Source organism: Triturus cristatus, chromosome 10 (assembly GCF_964204655.1).
Source record: "Triturus cristatus chromosome 10, aTriCri1.1, whole genome shotgun sequence".
NCBI lineage: Eukaryota > Metazoa > Chordata > Amphibia > Caudata > Salamandridae > Triturus > Triturus cristatus.
The window spans coordinates 344,609,244-344,627,178 of record NC_140593.1 but is presented as its reverse complement, the minus strand read 5'-3'; the positions used below and the strand labels follow the sequence as shown (position 1 = coordinate 344,627,178).

The 17,935-nt window shown below is 43.5% G+C and overlaps 1 protein-coding gene across 1 annotated transcript in view; it reads right to left on the bottom strand.

The window, feature by feature from the left end:
- The window catches only part of LANCL2 (LanC like glutathione S-transferase 2), a 293,571-nt gene that overhangs the window by 7,573 nt on the left and 268,063 nt on the right, over positions 1–17,935 (bottom strand). The window contains exon 8 of the mRNA XM_085631554.1: positions 2,920–2,992. Within this exon, the coding sequence (XP_085487680.1) occupies positions 2,920–2,992 (73 nt within the window). The remainder of the gene's footprint in view (positions 1–2,919; positions 2,993–17,935) is intronic.

Below are 17,935 nucleotides of genomic sequence, written 5' to 3'. Positions count from 1 at the left end.
GGAGAGACACTGCCATTCTAGGGTCAGAAGTACTGGTACCGGACCCACTAATGATGTGTAGTGATGGTGCTTTGGCACCCAGAGGTATTGACATACTAAGCTATACTGTGTCATGGGGTGATGTTCATGCCCCCCTGCTTTGCGCTAGGTGCAGTTGTGATTATGCCTAAGAAGGGCATGATGTGTTATGGGTCTGATGCACTGCCAGTGACCGTTTATGCCTAAGGTGATGATGCATAATGTGGTTTATGCCTATTGTGATTATGCATAATGTGGTTTATGCCTATTGTGATGATGCATAATGTGTTTATGTTTATGCTAGGTGCCTATACCTGTGGTTAAAGGTTGTTTTATTACTTACCTGTTCTCATGGTTCTGATAGTGGCCCGATTGGCCCTGTCCTGTATATAATCCCCTGTAAAGTGTTACCTAGTGCCAGGTGGCACAGTGCACATTTGTGATTATGCTCTGATGTGTTTTCTGAGTAATACAAAGGCTATTTTTATATAACCTTGTGTGGAGTTTCTTTTGTGATGTGCCTAGTGTGTTGCGCAAACGCTTTACATATTGCCTCTGGGGTAAGCCTGACTGTTCGTGCTAAGCTACCAAGGGGGTGAGCAGAGGGTTATCTTCAGCGTGTAACTCCCCTGCCCTGACTAGAGTGGTGGTTTCTGCCTGGCTTAGGCGCAAGCCCTAGCTAACCAGAAATCCCATTTCTGGAAGAGCACTTGCACTTTGGCACTGAACACTAATTGCAAAGTGCCCAAAGCATCTAGACCAGCAAAACGAAATCCATCACATGGTAAAAATACAGGAGGCAAAGGCAAAAATACAGCGGAAACCCATGCCAATGATGCCAGGTCTAACAATTACCCTTTAACTCTGTGCCTATGACTGCACTTGTAATTGGCCTTACAATGGCGGGCACTCAACAATTATTGCTTTTAGTTCCTGGTCTACTGATCTAAGCGAACAGGTGTGTGTGTCTTTAGTGCATCGTTACTCAGAACAATTGGTTCCATAATACCATGGAACGTTTCTTTCAAAAGGAACAAAACGTTCAGCATTGATGCTATTCTCCAAATAGAGCAATTAAGTTGTTTCTTGACCCAGACCTTGTCCTAGTCCTTGTCTTTGCACTTGGTATTGATGTGACCTCCCTTGCCCTTTAGGAGGACCCTGGAAACCCTCAAGCCCCCCCTTCTGTTCACTGCTGAGCCCTCCATTCCCAGTTTAATATGTATGACTCCATCCATTCGGTATCTCTATGTACCCTCCTAACAAGGAGAAACTAGACAGACAGGATTGCCTTGTCTACATTGTGAGTAATGAAGAAGATAGCCTGGGCTGTAAATTGCGCATTGACAGATCTAGAGGCATGGGAGGCACCAAAACAAATGGACAGGAGGAGGAAGAGGATAACACTGTATTATTGGCATTATCCTGAAACGTATCTTGAACAACAGGTGGACAACTTTTGGAAGGAAATTTCTCTCAGCTTCTCCTTCAGCCTGCTTACCTCTGCACATGCTCTTTATAAGGGTGACAGGCTTGTTACACAAGGCTACATAGCTTATCACAGTTTAACAAAGCTGGGCCCTCTGAATATTGCCTACAATTCGCTCATTTTTCTGCTCAGATATTACCTATTCCCACAGGCTACACAAATATCTCAAATAAATAAAATAAACACTAGGTGGTCGTCCAGTTTCTTCGTCTCAGTCATATTGTGCTCGCTGATGCCGCAGACACTGGCCTGCTACTGTATATCACTCCAGCCGAGTCACATCTTTTTTCTTCTAGCTGACCCTGTTGATATTATTGAAGACTTCAAAATGGACGTTTGAGATGTTTTACCACACACCTAACAGAAGGTTCTCCTCATCAGTCACCTCACTGCAGCACGGTGCCCCGATGCAGACAATACACCCTGCCGCACACCTGAGTCCCTGGCTCCTCAGGGGGGTTGGCTCAATAGTGAGGCACACCTGTATGCACCCATCCACTACAGGAGGGGGAATAAATGGAGAGCCAAAACACGGAGCTCAGACCATCAGCCTTGCAACCTGCAGACTCCTCAGCTGCCACAAATTGTCTCAATGGAAACCTCTGACAGCTGCAGCAAACCAAGCACGATGACGAGCGGTGAGGAGCAGTGTGAAGAACCACAAACAGTGACCAGAGAGATAGCAAGATTGAAGAACCACAGACAGCAGGACCCGGAGCCCGACGATAAGGTCAGGTAACTTCACTGTGCTTAAAGACAAGAACTTGGCAAAAGGTCAAACGGGCAAGCATGCAGGCATCAGCACTGCACACACAGAGGGAGGTTCAGGTCGAAGCTTAACACAAGTCAAAATGGGTGAATAGTTGTGGACTGCGGTATGTTATTAGTGTTGAATTTTGTGTGTAGGGAGACAATGTGTAGCATCTATGTTTAGGATGAGTACAGAATACTCTGTGCATGATGATGTATGGTTTCATGGAATGGAAAAGGAATCCATGTGATACTTTTTAGACAAGAGCACCTACCTGGGCAGCCTAGGGAAGAGCTTGGCCTCTGGTATTTTGCAAGTCATGACTAATAAACGGGTACATGTGCAGAAGCCTTACATTATTACATTATGTCTCTATATGAGTTACAGTAAGTGGTAAAAAGAGCTGTGGTCAGCAGGACCACACCTAATGGGCATAAGATAATGATAATTCACACATTTTTAAGTCAGTCTATGTACAGCTTTATCTGTCTTCAGAGCTCTGGTCCATAAAATAAATCATAGAGAGCTCACAAGAATGCATATGGAATCTAAACTGCCACGATGAGCAATTTGAATCTAGCAAGTATTTAGTTCTTAGCATAGTCTTCAGTAAAAATGCATTACAATATAACAGTAGTTTGTTAAGCGTAAGGCGGTTTACCTTCAAAGAGAGAATATGGCCGATCAGGAATTCGACAACCATGTGCTCCATAGTCTAAACACCACTCTGCAAACTGAAGAAAGAAAAACAAAACTGATACATTATGTTACTCTTGATGTGCACATTTAAATCAGTATTTACATTAAATCAGCCTTCTGAGACAACCTCTAAGAAAACGTTAAGTACAAATTACGCTAATCTCTCATTGATGGCTTAAGGGCCGATTTAATTTTGGAAGAGCGGCCACTTGTTCCGCCAAGGCAATGGAGTAAATGACTCCGACTCCCTGGTGGAGAGACCACTGGCCAAATTTATAAATGACTGCCAGGCTGGTGGTCATTTATAGTGCTTTGGCAGGAACTGCCATCACAGTGGTTCCTTTCAATTCATTTTTCTGTTTGGTGCAGGGCTCCATCAGCGTGACGGAGCCCTATACCAAACAGTTTCCTTTTCTTATTAAAAAAGAAAATCCCGTAAGAGGATTTCTTTTTGGAAAAAAAATGCAAAGCTCTCCTCGCCGTTGGAGTCCTCTACCATGGCGGGAGGAGCAATTAACAGTTTTCACTGCCCCTTACCGCACAGGTTTTCCTGACGGTGATGAGTAGTGAAAACTGACCTGTAACTGTGCCCATCTAAATTTGGTGGGCAGAATGACAGGTCCCTCTCCAATAGCCCTTATGTCTGTCAGAGGCAATTAATCATGGCAGAGATGGTGTAGTCTCTGCCGTCATTAAACCTTAGATCCACCTGCAATTAAATTTGGCGGGTGAACCACATTCTTAGTGGTAAGGATACTCCGCTGTTAAGCATATTCAGACACTGTTGCAACAGAGTATCCTTATCACCAAGAATTACATTAAGCTTTTACTACCACAAATAAATGTCACCATCAATGGGGTTAGAAGGTTGGGGGGGGGGGGGGAATTAGTGAATCAGTTAGTTCAAGAACACAAGGAAAGAAATGCACATGTCCAACATCCTTCCTCCACACTATCTGCTTGCATTCAAATCTATTTAAGGTTAATTATACATTTTACATTTTTTCTCCTATGTATAATGAGTAGGGAAGCAAATTGGACAGTGAAGGGATGTTTGTGTGCAGGTGGCTTTGTAGACAATTTATCAAACAATTAATTAATTTTTATAAGAAAACAAAGTAAACAAAGTTATACCTGCTTTGTACCATCCTTCTTTGTCACAGTCCTCATGTAATGATGGCAAATCATGCCCAGGAAATGCTACATTTTTAAATGTAACAAACATTTTAGCACTTCTCTGTTGTCTTGTATAAATACCTAACACGTCACCCAGCAGTCCTGTTTTTTCTGTTTCCCTATTTAGACACCATGCTGGATGATTATGTTAAGCCACTTGTGCATATCATCCTATGACTTCAGCTATTATTAATATACTGATGATACGCAGGCCCCATCCCAGTTGAATGACAAATGTGTACAATTGCAAACTATCAGGTATTGGGTCATTGATTTGGGAGGCGGGGATCCCCACCAGGTTACTAAGTCCATTCTGGTTAGGTCAAAGTACAGCTCCGCAAGACTCCCTTTTAAAACCCTGGTAGCTAAGGCACACGCCGCAGGCAATCCCCAGAGAAGCGCATGTTAAGTGCAATCAGTAACAACAATTTCAAAGTAAAAAGCACAATAACATTCTCACAACAATTTAAAGCACAGAAAACAATTTAATAAGCAAAAATAAACCAAGATCATTCAAATAGGTAAAGGAGAACCACATGTATGACGTTTTGAAGTTTTAGCAAAAAGCAGCAATCAGAAATCACTGCTCGCGTTTGACCGTGATCTAGGCACGATTTCAGGCCAACCTCACTGGAGCGGAGGTCAGATACACCAAGTGGGGTTTCCGGTCAGTCTTTACCTTCTAGCTTAGTCTAAGAAATTAAAGTCAAACTTTTCTGGCGGGTCAAGGTCCAAGGCTGTGGCCATCAAAAATCCCTAGAAGTTGGATTTTGGTGCCTAAAGCTCAGAGATGGACAAACCAGAGTTCACTTCACAGGTTGGATAGATATGGTGCTTTGCTCTGGATCAAGGTTTTACTTTCGGGCATAGCCACTTTTTTGTAAGTTGAATACCTTCAGTAGAATAAGGCTGGAAGCTGTAGCCGAGCAGGGCTCCACAAGGCATATACCTTTACTGCAAGGTACTGCTGAAACAGTTTTCAGCATGGCAAAAAGCTCTGAACAGGAGAAACCTGTTTCTCTTGCATGCTTATGGTGCAACCTCTGCACCTTGTCCCGGTCCTCTGGAGGTTAAAAAAAAACTTGGTCAATCCTGCAGCCCCTAGCTCCTCAGAGAAGGCTTCTAGGCACCTGGTCTCTCTCCAGCCAGGTCTCCTGCAGCATCCAGTCTTCTGTAGTTATCTTGGATTTCTTGGAGTCGGGAGCCCTTCTGCTTTTTGTGTCCCTAAAGCAGACAAACAGGCGGCCAACCACTTGATCCTTGTAGAGCAGTTCCAGTCTCAGTCCTATTGCATCACCTCTCCACATGTGCACATTCCAATGTTTATGATTGATGGAGCTAAGGCAATCATACAATGGTAGTGAACACTGCCATTCATTAACAACAAGCATTGGCATAACCAATAGGTCTCGCTTTTGGGACCTTATAAGCATTTAGCCATGCAGCACATTATCCTGGGTGCTACACCATCTGCTGTTACTTCACATGCCAAAAACGTCCTGCTGGACACTAGCATGAGAGTCTAGCAAACAAAAAGAATTGAAAATTTACATATTAAAAATCGCCAACTGAAACAAATGGAAATGATGAGACACCAACAATCAGCTTAATTATGCTAGTGAAAACACATCTAATTTCCTTTTTCTTGTTTGTTATGTGTCCAAACACCCATTTGGTAGCAAGTAGCAGGTAAACCCCAACTGCCTGGTATTTAATAAATATCAAAGGAATCGCTAGTGGGCTGCCAATTATCAGGGTCGCACTGAGATTAAAAATATGCATGGGCACCAAAATAAAAATACTCCCCATTAGTAAATTAAATAGCTGAACAAGTGGCATCTATAAGCTAATTGTAATGCATTTTTTCGTGCAAAAGGAAAATAATAATAGACTACTGTGTAGAATATCTGTGCAGTGCAGTCAAAAAAAGTACATAGATATGTAAGTCAGATTCAAAGAGGGCTATATTAATTCTATATCATGCATTACAATATTTTAGCTTTCTCCCAATCGAAACTTGCTCAGCCCAATAAAAGTTAATGTGAACATATTCCCCCATGTTTCTCTTCCACATTGTTGTACCAAAATACATTTAAGCCTTCCTTATTTATGTACGAGGGCAAACATTGCTCATGTGCGTGCTTATATTAGGTGAATCACGGTTCATTGCCATTAAAGAGAGGCATAATAGACTTGCAATGTCCCTCTCTGTGACATTACTGCACACTGCCAATGCTAATTTGCAAACCCTGCCCTTCTAAAACCTAATTCTTTTTTGTTTAGGGCTCGTGTCCCCTGTACTCTAAATTTTAGTACTTGCGGTTTTGCTGTTTTCAGTATCTGTATGGACTCAAATATACAAAAGTTATGTTATTACAAGCCTTAAAATAGCAAATGTGTCACAAATTGTGGCCTAAGTGAGGACGGAGAGACTGGAGACTGACTAGTTAAGTGGTGAATTAATACACCAGCCTCTTCGCACTCAAACGTCCTTGAAGGCGTGTTCGGGGTCCAGCAAAGTCTGTCTCACATGCTCCATTTCTGAAGGGAAACCAACTGTGGCAAGCCTGGAGGGAGCCTCTTGATCCATTAATTTTTGCAGAGCTTGGCTAACTGTTGACTTGTGATGCAGGCGGCATGTCTACATGTGAGGTGAGACGGTATTGCTACTTTCAATCCTCTCTCTCTTGAATGGGATTAGAAGTGTTTCTTTATGTTAGCTGCTGTTTATGGCTTTCTCTGACAGTGCTCTGTGGATAACTCATGTTCCTGGAGTTAGCAGGTAATTAATTTCCAAGTTCGGGGGCTCTGTGAGAGGCACAATGATCAGAGCTGGCTCACAACATTTTGTGTATTAAGTTTATGTGCAGGTCAGTAGTGTAACAAAACTTGAGCTCCCCCGCCCCCCGCAAAAGGCATGGACGCCCTCCTTCCCCCAGACTGTCAGGACCTCTCAGGCCAGAATTAATTAAACGAAGGGTGTCAAATATTCATATTGTAATCTCGAATTGCATATAGTTTTGTATTATCATGCTTCACATTCTAATCAAAGCGATACCAAAGGGGATGATGGACGGAGCGTTAGAGCAAATCAAACACTCACCCCCAGTCAACTGATCTGGGTTTAATCCATCATCATTCTTTAGCTCACTCCACCACCCCAGTTCAGACATGGCCATATGCAAATCAGTCTGACCCTGTGCCTCATGGGAACAGTCCAGCCCGAACTGCCAAGCCATGTCTTCCCTGGACCGGAAACAAGCATCCTGGGACCGGTTTCAGGTTCATAACCCTCACCAGCCAGGCTATCTTGAATCCAGTGGCAAATGGCCATGTCTGAACTGGGGTGGTGGAGTGAGCTAAAGAATGATGATGGATTAAACCCAGATCAGTTGACTGGGGGTGAGTGTTTGATTTGCTCAAACGCCCCGTCCATCATCCCCTTTGGTATCGCTTTGTTCGCCCTAAGTTGGCAGGGTATGCCCAGACGTGGGTCCCTTGCTCACTTTGTCAGTGGATTCAAGATAGCCTGGCTGATGAGGGTTATGAACCCGAAACCGGTCCCAGGATGCTTGTTTCCGGTCCAGGAAAGACATGGCTTGGCAGTTCGGGCTGGACTGTTCCCATGAGGCACAGGGTCAGACTGATTTGCATATGGCCATGTCTGAACTGGGGTGGTGGAGTGAGCTAAAGAATGATGATGGATTAAACCCAGATCAGTTCTCAGGGAGAAATGTTGCAAAAATGTAACAGATTCACTCAGTAACCAAGAATGACTCAGCGAGCCTGTCTGCCTTTGACACTTCTGGAAAATTAGCAGAATGAGCAGCTTTTACTCCCATGGGATCTCCGAGAGCAATGGAGATGCAGTGGCACTGGTTCTACCCGCCTACCTGCCAACAATGGCCGGGACTGCAGAGCCAGAGCGGGCACAACGGAGGAAAAGAGCAGCCTCCAGCAACTGTCCGGAACAGGAAATCAATGCCTAGTTGCAATGTATACTCAACCTCAGCCACAGAAAATAAATACATTTAACCTGTGAGGTACGCTGGGGTGAAGTTACCATAATTAAGCAGTCCGCGATCTAAAATGCAAAAGCAGCATCCAAGACAGGAAAGCAATGCCTGGTTAAAATGTAAACACTAGGTCTAAAGCAAAATATAAAAAAGCGTCTGCCAAAGAGGAGCGAAGCCTTCTTTAACAAGCCCTCACCCAAAGGGGGAAAAAAAGTGCGCACAAATCCACGTTACTTGAAGAACATGGAAATAAACATGTAGCTGGGGCGGTCGCCAGTGGGGATCTAGCTCAACAAAAGGCAGGAGTAATTAGACACGAGGACGAAACAGAAGCATGCATCTCTAAAAGGCACAAACAGGAACCAATGGAAAAAAGAGGAGGGTTTTCAAGCCACAATATACATTGCATCATGCCTCACAGTGCAGCGCATGTGAGCTGCCTCTAGGCTCGACCTAAAAACTTACAAAGACAAAGGTACCCCGGACACCTGAGATCAGTGCACTGAATGCCACATTACATGGCTGTAACAATAGATGAAGTATCTGCAATGAACACTCTGCAGCAGGTGGTGCTAGTGCCACTAAGCACAGATGTTGTGCCCCTGGTTGTTGAATCTGCTGGCCTAACACTTGACAGCAGGGCCTCACCGAAGTAATTGTTCATATCCCTCTTATCAGGAACCATTGAGACTGTCCAGCCTTGCTGTTTATGGAACCTCTGTGACCATAAACAGGTGTTCTTATTTGTAGTAGCATTATTTATCAACCATAACTCTCAAGCTATTTTCTTTAAGTATGCTTCCTTTTACATGCATGTCTATATGAAAATAAATTTAAACTTGTAAGGTACACCCAAGTACCAGGACCAAGAATCTAAATATGGATTTTGGGTAGCTGTACTAGGAAATGCTAACAGCATTCTGCTAGCTCACTGACAAACTGATTTAGGACTAGACGTCATGCAGCTGGCACATGCTTTCATGACAAAGTGTTTTAGAGGCCCATGATATAAAGTGGAAGTTTTTTAGGGGACTCACACACAGACACACAAACACACACACACCTCCCTAACTAATGTGGTTTTTAGCAGCAAGTTTTACTGCAAGTATCAAGGGGTGCAAGTCTATATGTCATGGTACCAACTTATAATTCTACCTCATGGTGCAATGAGAATATAATGAAGAGGAAGAGACTTCTTACATGCTTAATGCAGGTTTTACTGAAGCAACTGAAAACTCCAAGCAAGGGTGTTTATGGAAGGCAATGAGGTCGTTCCAGAGACAACTAGAAATTGTTGCCTTCAAAATGAAATGTACAGAAATGCTTTTCCTATGGAGTACACAATCTACACAATTCACACTTGAAAGACAATTTTCACTGTCAAAATCACTGGTGTATGAAAGAGTTGTTTTTGGCTCCTGATCCTCACATTTTCTCCATATTTACCCTATACACAAACGGAACTATCAGGCGTGGTTCCTTCTATGTTGGCTAGGGAACCAGTATTCTTTTTAACACTCCCCCACTTCCTTGCCTGGCGATATCCACCTGCTGACAGATAGCCTTCATGCACAATAGGGCAAGAGATTGATGATCTCAGGACAAGGGCGGACGGAGTTATTAACAGGCAGGAGATAGTCGGACAAGGGGCCGGGTCAAGCAACAGTTCTATCCACTGGGCAAGGATCAATGGAACGGTCAGGTACTGAACAGAGAGCCTGCAGGGTCAGACCTTGATAGATAAAGTTTTAACAGCAGTTTTTTCTGCAAGGTGAACACCATGGAACAGACCTCTGCAATAGATTCCTCTGAGTAGGAAATCCTTTTAAAGAGCGTGGGGGCCCACAGGAGGAGGGAACCTGGTGTAGATGATTGACCATAGGTTCCTTAGACAGAAAGTAGCACACCCTACAGAGTGTAACAGAGCAGCAGGAGGGGCATATGTGTAGATTCAGCCTACTTCAATGGAGACCTCTTCAGTAAGGAGGGATGAGAGCAGAAGCCGGAGACCCATCAGGACTTGCCACTATCCTTTCTTTAAGGTTTAATCAGCTTGCAGAGATCAATATAATCTTTACAGAGACCCCCAATTCATTGTTTATAAAGACTACTGTGTTTCTCTGTGATACTGTACTCTTTACTGGCTAGAAGTAATATCCAGTTATGTGGCTGTCAACGTCTAAATACAATGACTTGGTTGGTCCTATATCCTCTCAGTTACGTATCTTTCTTAGTCATCGGATCACATTGAGGATTTATTTACTGTCATTTTCATTTTAAAGTGTCATTTGTATTGCCCAAAATCCGGCATTAGTATTATATGTAAATATTTGTTGCAGAGACAGAAGCGGAATAGAAAAGGGGTGCACCGTTTGGTGAATGTGTCCAAAAAATAGAGCGTTTGCAGTAAGTAAATGGAGAAATAGATATCTGCCTTACTGGTGTCATGTAATTGTGTTTCTCCATGGCCAATGTACAAGGCAAGTTTAGATCCAAATTCACCCAACCATTGGGCAGAATCTGTCCTTAGTCCCCACGGTAAAGGGAACCATTCCATAGCAAGGAAATAATGTAAACGTTTAATATGTAACATTTTTGCCCACAGTCAACATTAGTCTGCCATCGTTAACATTAAATAGGAAATATTATGTTCACTCTTGACATATGGGGGCTGCTTAGCCAGTCCTCATGTTTTGGTGCACCTTCTTTGCATTCTGATTGTTGAAGTTCAAATCTAAAAGCTGGACTGACAGTAGCAGGATGGAAACTGGTACAAGTTAAACTGTTTTTAGGTCTCGCCTGACCCAGCGCGTGCGCTGGTCTGGCAAGACTTTTTGTGAGGGCTTAAAAAAATGCTACCATGGCCGGCCTAGAGCTACAGTGCATGTGCGCGGACACGCGCCGCGCTTGATCGCGATCACTTTCACTTTCGCGGCCGCTCTGATGTTCTCTGTGAGCCAATGCTTGTTTCTTTGGTCTTACACATTCCTTGAGAGCGTATGTGTTTCCCAGATCTTTCTAGTGTTTCTATTCTCCCTCTCTGTGCTGTGTTGCTCTCTCACAGGATTGTGCTTCCCCATCTATGCCCCTTTGTGATGCGCTCGCCCCGTTTTTTCTCCCCACATTGCTTTTTCTCCATTGTGCTTCTTCCCCTTTGAACTCCATATTTCTCTCTCTGGTATCTGCTTTTTCCCCCCTCATGCACTCAGTGTTGCTTCCACTCACCCGGACCCTTGTGGTGTTTGAACCTCCTGTATTGCTGCCCCTCATCTGTTTAAAGAAAAAAAAAACTTTTGCACATTTTGTTTTTTTAATCTATTAATCTAGCTCAGTTTGGCAAATAAAATGCCCGCATAATTTTATAGGTGCATGCAAGTGTATTGTGCGTGCCTGCAAATGACGCGAGCATCTGTGTTATAGGCTTTTTTTTTTTTTTTAAATCTTCTTTAGCCATTATGCACAACATTGGAGATGCTGTACACCTTGATTAAAAACCACTGGCAAAACCAATTGGTCCTAAAGTCGAGACCTGTTAGCTTTAAGCATGCTTTTGGCTTGGGTTAAGGGTATGGGAAACAGAAGCAGGGTAGAGCTTTCCGCAGTGAAGACTGATGGTATAGGTACATAACTGCTTAAGGCTTGGTCGTTCTCTGGCCAGAATCCTTTCACTCTGCAGTTTTTGAAGAGAGCATACCTCTCGTTGATGCAATTGCCCGTTATGAACTTCTGCACACATCTTTTGCCCGTGGTCAAGAAATTGATCTATGTTTTAGCCCACAACCCTGTTTTGTAACTGTAGTTGCCTTATTTAAAAAAAAAAAAAAAAAAGCCTGGTTGTTTATTGCAAGTTGCATAGCCTGAAAATGACGTCTGACATGCTCTTGTTTTTGTTGTTTCAGCTCTTCCGTGAAGTACGAATAATGAAGGTTTTGAATCACCCTAATATAGGTGAGTGTAGTCTTCAATCTAAATATCTTTTTCTCATCCCATTTAAAAGGGCGGTTGCAGTGGGCTTCATGGGCATGTGGATGGGCTGCATCTTTGTCACATAACTTGGACAGGAATTCATGGGCTGCAGATCATGTTCAGTGTGCTCAGTTGAGTGAAGGCATCCAAATTGTCCGCACACGTTTTGTGATGGTGCCATGCTCCAACATTATCTGTTTTCACATGCATTCTAGCATACATTCTGAAACAGCAGCTTGTGTTGGCATTCTAAAACGGGCCATGAAAACGTGATTTAATGTGTTGCAACTTTCCACTCTCCATCTGCATTCTTATTTGAGTGATGGGGCTCTCATCTGGAGATTTGGGTGCGCTCAGCTTATCTGCGTGTGAATACAGTTGATACGAGTTTGTTGACTTGAGTGAAACTTAAAGAAGTGGTGTACACTGTTCAAAATCTATTTATTTTTGGTCCAGTTGGAGGTGCTCTCTCCCAAGATATGCTTGGTTCCTGTCTGAAGAGGACCCTCGCACCCTTCTTTGATTTGTGTTATTTCCAGGCTCTTGTTTAGCCACATGGAGGCATTATTAAAAGTTTCACATTTCTGAGACTGATACAGCACTAGATGACAAATCTGGTATTAGCCTTGGCTAAGCTTGATGAGAGGTCTACAGTTTGTACAGAAGTCTGCAGAGGTCTGCTTCCAAGATATGAAATAGAATTGTCCTGCTTGAATAATTCAGATGGTGCCCGGCAGTGTATTCCAACAGTAAGACGTCCAGCTTCCCTTCTTTTGTTTATATAAAGGAATACACAAGAAGTCTCAGGAAACAGATTGTCCAAAAAAAGAATTCCTAGTTGAAGTGTGATTTGTTGTACTCTTGCTGTGTCTCTTGATTGTTAGTTTTGTGGCCTTAGATAAAAGGTTATATTTATGATTCTGTTTTCTGTTTGTTATATGTTTTTTGTGTGGCGGGGGAATCTTGCACCCGATTGTATAACCTATGTGAGTGAAAGCTGTCCTTGGTTAGCCCTTTTGGATGCAGAATCTGGATGTCTAAATGTTCTTCCCACAAGACCAGCTAGATGTAGCGTTTTCTTGAGAGAGAAAGATAGGATGAGCATGTAATAAAATGATACTCCCATATGAATCAAATCAATGCTTCAATGTTGTGAAAACAATATTTCCTTAAGGCTTTCTGACATTTTATCCACTCCTATCTTCATTCTCCATACCTAGACAGGAGTCAGTCAGTCAGTCGGTCTTCCTCCTAGCTTTTGCAGCAGAGCACCGTTTTTTTATGGTTGGAGTTTTCTTCTATTCCTTGGCCCCAAGTGAATGTCTGATTGCCTTAAGGGCCTCCTGTACCGCAGTGTCCCCTCCGGATGTATGACTGAACTACGCATGCCATTACCGCATATGCCATTGAAACGCGTCCATTACCACTCATATGCCTATTTACCGTGCAAATTTTTACCACACATAGGCTTTTACCACGCATGCTTTTACAGCGAAAATGTAACTATTTTGCAGGTAAGTATAAGGCCTTTATATAAGTATATACAAATAAATGTTACCACCCTTAAATCCCAAATATATCCTTACCTCCTATACCCCCCTACCAACCCTAAAAATACCCCAACCCACCCAAAAAATACCCTTGTCAACCACCCTAAAAATTACCCTCACCACACAAATACCCATACCCACCTAAACTCTAAAAATACCCTTACCACCCAAATACCCTTACCAGCCCTAAAATGAACATTACCCACCCTAAAAGTACCCTTGCCACTGAAATACCCTTAACCACCCTAAACCATAGAATTACTTTCGTCAGACAATTTTAGACCCTCAGTGTGATGTCCTGCTTTTAGTGATAGCAGCCCTCATCTTAGGTGGTCTGTGTCTGGGTAAGTTCACTCAACCCTACATTATCACCTTGCAGGACACTTTTCAAATCACGTCTTCAGAAGGCGCGTGGAATAGACTTGTGGTCCACCCTTCAAATGCTACATCACATTTCTCTTTGTGATATTAATGTATTCCTCGTTTGGCCCACAACGGAGCAGCAACAGAACCCTAGTGCACCAATAAACTGCACCCTCAATGCCTCTGCGTTCCTGTCTGGAAAAAATTCCCCCACCTCCTCAGTCTGTTCCATGCATGTAAATCTGAGGCGCTAAGTGAGCAATGCCACCAAATTGTTGATTTTTAAATACAGTTCAAAGGCCTCTAGTACAAAAGCACCCAGCCTCTGGGAATTGTGTGGTCACCAGCCTGCTGATTTGTACATTTCAGGCTTCAGCAAACTTCCAACAAATTAGTGCATTACATTTCTTCTTCGTCCATTTGGTGTTTGCTTGTGTCTAGGTATATATGACACCTTCAATTGGTCTGGATACAAGCACAAGACCACATACTCTACTACACGATCTAGCCAAGTTTCATTGCATGGCAGGTAGAACCAAAGGTCCACAAATGCACCAAGTACATTCGTTTTTCCACTTTTAATATTTCTGTCAAAGAAGGATCATGCATTTTGCTGTAGGAGTCAGAAGAGGAAGGAAAAAGAGAGGAAGAAGACACCAATATCAGACAAATGGGTGAGGGCCAGCGGCTGCTGGGGTCAGGCTTCAGGCTGAAGTAACCAAGCCACTGTTTCTAGGGGCTTGTCTCCTATGGGTCATTGCAGTGGAGGAGATGGCAGTGTGTGAGAGCTGGCTGCTGGTAGGTGGGTCCAGCTGTGGATGAAAGCATCTGGTGAAAGTCTTGCAGTTGGTGCTGTTGATTATGGGCCGCAGTGGACCGCATAAGGAGGCTTGAGACTGGCTAGGCCGCGGAAGCCTCTTTAGGCCGCTATTAATGCTTGTTGTGTGACAACAGCAGTATTGCAAGGCAAAGCAGTGCAGGGCTCCCACCCCAGGTCCTGCAGCAGGGCAATGTTCTTCCCATGGCCTCGGCAGCTGAGAATTCTCTGCTCACCCAAGCGCCTGGGCTTACCCCTTGATTAAGGGGTTGCCAGGAATAATTTAGTTGAATTATTTTGTCTGTCTGTGTCAAGGGACAGGTAGCGCGGCTATAACCCTTGTGTCTGCCCTGAGCGAGGGATTGGTGCTTTTAGCAAGGGCTTGTTTTCTTGTGTTTTGCAAAGTGAGGAACCTAGGGCTAGCTCTGCAGTAAGAGACCAGTGATTGATGGGCTATTACACCACTCTCTAGTTAGGTTTTAGAAGTTTCCCTGTCCCAGCCCCTGTGTGCTATGAATCCCCAGCCCAGGGTGGCTGAAGGGACAGGCAGGTTTCCCCGCCTTATTTTAATCATCAGTACTTCAGCCTACAGAGTCAAATTTTGTTTGTTTAAAGGAGGGACCCCAAGTGGAGAGGGGGCTGCTCACTTCCGTACAGATTGATGTTAGTGGGAATTGGGAACATCTGATTTTGTGAGGTAGACCGTCATCTGTGTTTTAAATGTTTATCTTCATACCATGGCAGCATGGCCTAGGCAGCCAGTGCTCTAGGACCTACCCTAGGCTGCTGCAGTAAGACTGCAATTATGTGCGTCAGAAGAAGGCTGTGGACTCATTTGAAGCTCGATAGAGGGCTCAAAACAATATCCTGATCACACAAGGATTTCTGAACAAGCATTGGCATAGCCAATAGGTCTCGCATTTGGGACCTTATAAGTGTTTAGCCATGCAACAGTTGGTGTTGTTGCACCAAGGATATTCTGCTGCATAACTAAATACTTATAAGGTCCCAAAAGCGAGACCTATTGGCTATGCCAAAGCTTGTTCTAATATTGCTGCGCTTCTCTGTAGCTGCAGCATTTTGTGGTCTCTAAGTTCTATGTGTTAATCCTGTGGTACCTTTGATGGGGTAAATAATAAATTGCGTCTCCCACAGTCACATATGTGCATTTTATAGTTCTTGTAATGAAAACAACTTGTTTTTATGGTTTTCCTTACGGCACTTCTTTTGTTTCAATGCCCAATTTATAAGCAATCAAGTTAGCAACTTTGGATGGACAAATTGGTCTTTGGCATGTTTTGGTACCAAGGAAGCAATAGCAACCTTGACATTTTACCGTAGTGCTTTGTAAGATGGCTAAAAGGACTCTTTTGAAAACTAACCATCCGGAGCGAGAGTTAGAAGAAAGGTAAGATGTTTGCCATAAACACTAAGGACGCTTAAAATGAACTGATAAGTGCCGTGAGGGAGGGGCAGAAATTAGAGAGATTGAAAAAACCCGAAAGGTATGCCCTTTCAGCTGCATCCCAGTTGCCAACCTGCCCCATTAGTCCAACAGGTATCCCTCCACACCACTACACAGTCTTACACGCTCATGCAGCACTTTGCGACTAAACACCAACTTCTACACACTGCAATGAAGGAACAGCAGACCTGTTAACTTACAGGGTAACACTGTGTGTCATACAATATAGGCACACTTTACGCAGTCATTCAGTAAAGAACTGATATCATACGGTGAGACAGTCATCTTTGAAGATCTTTCCGAACCACTCCATTGCCCAGGTTTCCTGCAGGCGTGTGTGTTGTATCCTCTAATGTTTATGTGTCCTGGTTACTAGGATGCTGTTCCTGGGCAACCAGTGTGCTTGCTTCCACTTCTGGAATGTGGTGTGTGGATTCTAAGAAGCTAAGAAGGCACAGTTGCTCAGGATCAAGGTCTGACCAGGAGCCGTTTCATGATACTGAATAAAGAAGGCATTTATAATTCCTGTGTCCTGCTGTTGTGTTGGCTTCTATTGCAATATGTTTTCATTTAGTTGTTTTTGTTTATTGACATTCAGACTGCTTGCTTCTTCCCTGTAATGTCGTTATTATGCTTATTCTTGGCATTTCAATTTTTGGTGTTTTATTAAAGGGGGAGAAGTGTTGTGTTGGCTTCTAGCTTGCTGCTCAGCCAGTGTATGGTGTGGAATGTTAGCATGAGTGTATGATGTCATAGAGTGTTGTATGCGTGCATGAATGTCAGTTGAGAGTAGGGCTGAGCAGCAAGCAGGCTGCTCCTGTTGGGGTTTCTTACTTACCTTGTTCTTTCGTTATTTGTACCTTACTTCATTTATTAATTACTTAATAAACTACATGTACATACCATCCTGAATACGGACCATTATTCCGTTACGACACCTGCCTTCCCAAAATTGGCGAAAAGGATGAGATCCTGATACCGAAGAAGAGGACACAGTGACACTTTGGTGAAAAGAACATTCATGCTATTATTCTGGAGTTGCAAAATTGTATTCAGGATTTGGGAGATAAATGGTGGCCTCTGGTCCAAGAGAGGTCCTACAGATCTGACACCTGTCGTTACATGCTGAGGAAGCCGATTTGAATTTTTCTCAGTGAATTTCTGGTTTTGGTAGAGATTTGTGAATTTGTGGCATAAGCAAATGTTTAGATTGAACGTAAATTTATAGCTCGTGCATGGGAGTGCTTCCTGAGCCTTGTGACGCTTGCGTGAGAGGAGCTGGTGTGCGAGGAAGCTCGGGGGCATCATTGAGCCTCATCATCACTCAACAGAAGAATGTACAGTGGCAGCTTTCAAAGGAAGAGGTGGAGCGATCCTAAGCCTGTGCTCTGGTTTGAGAAGCAGTCAGCAGGTGAAGAAGATTCACGGAGAACGTGCTGTGTGAGATTAAAAGTGCATGAAACGCGTCACACATCACGTGTCTATGACGGAAGACAACTAGCGTTTTCTTAGCGGTATCCAGGCAACAAGAGATGCTTGTTAAGGCTGTGCAGCGCCATTTTGGAGGAGGACTTGCTGTACTCCGACATGTGCTGTGTTGGTTCAGCATTGTAGGGAAAAGCAAA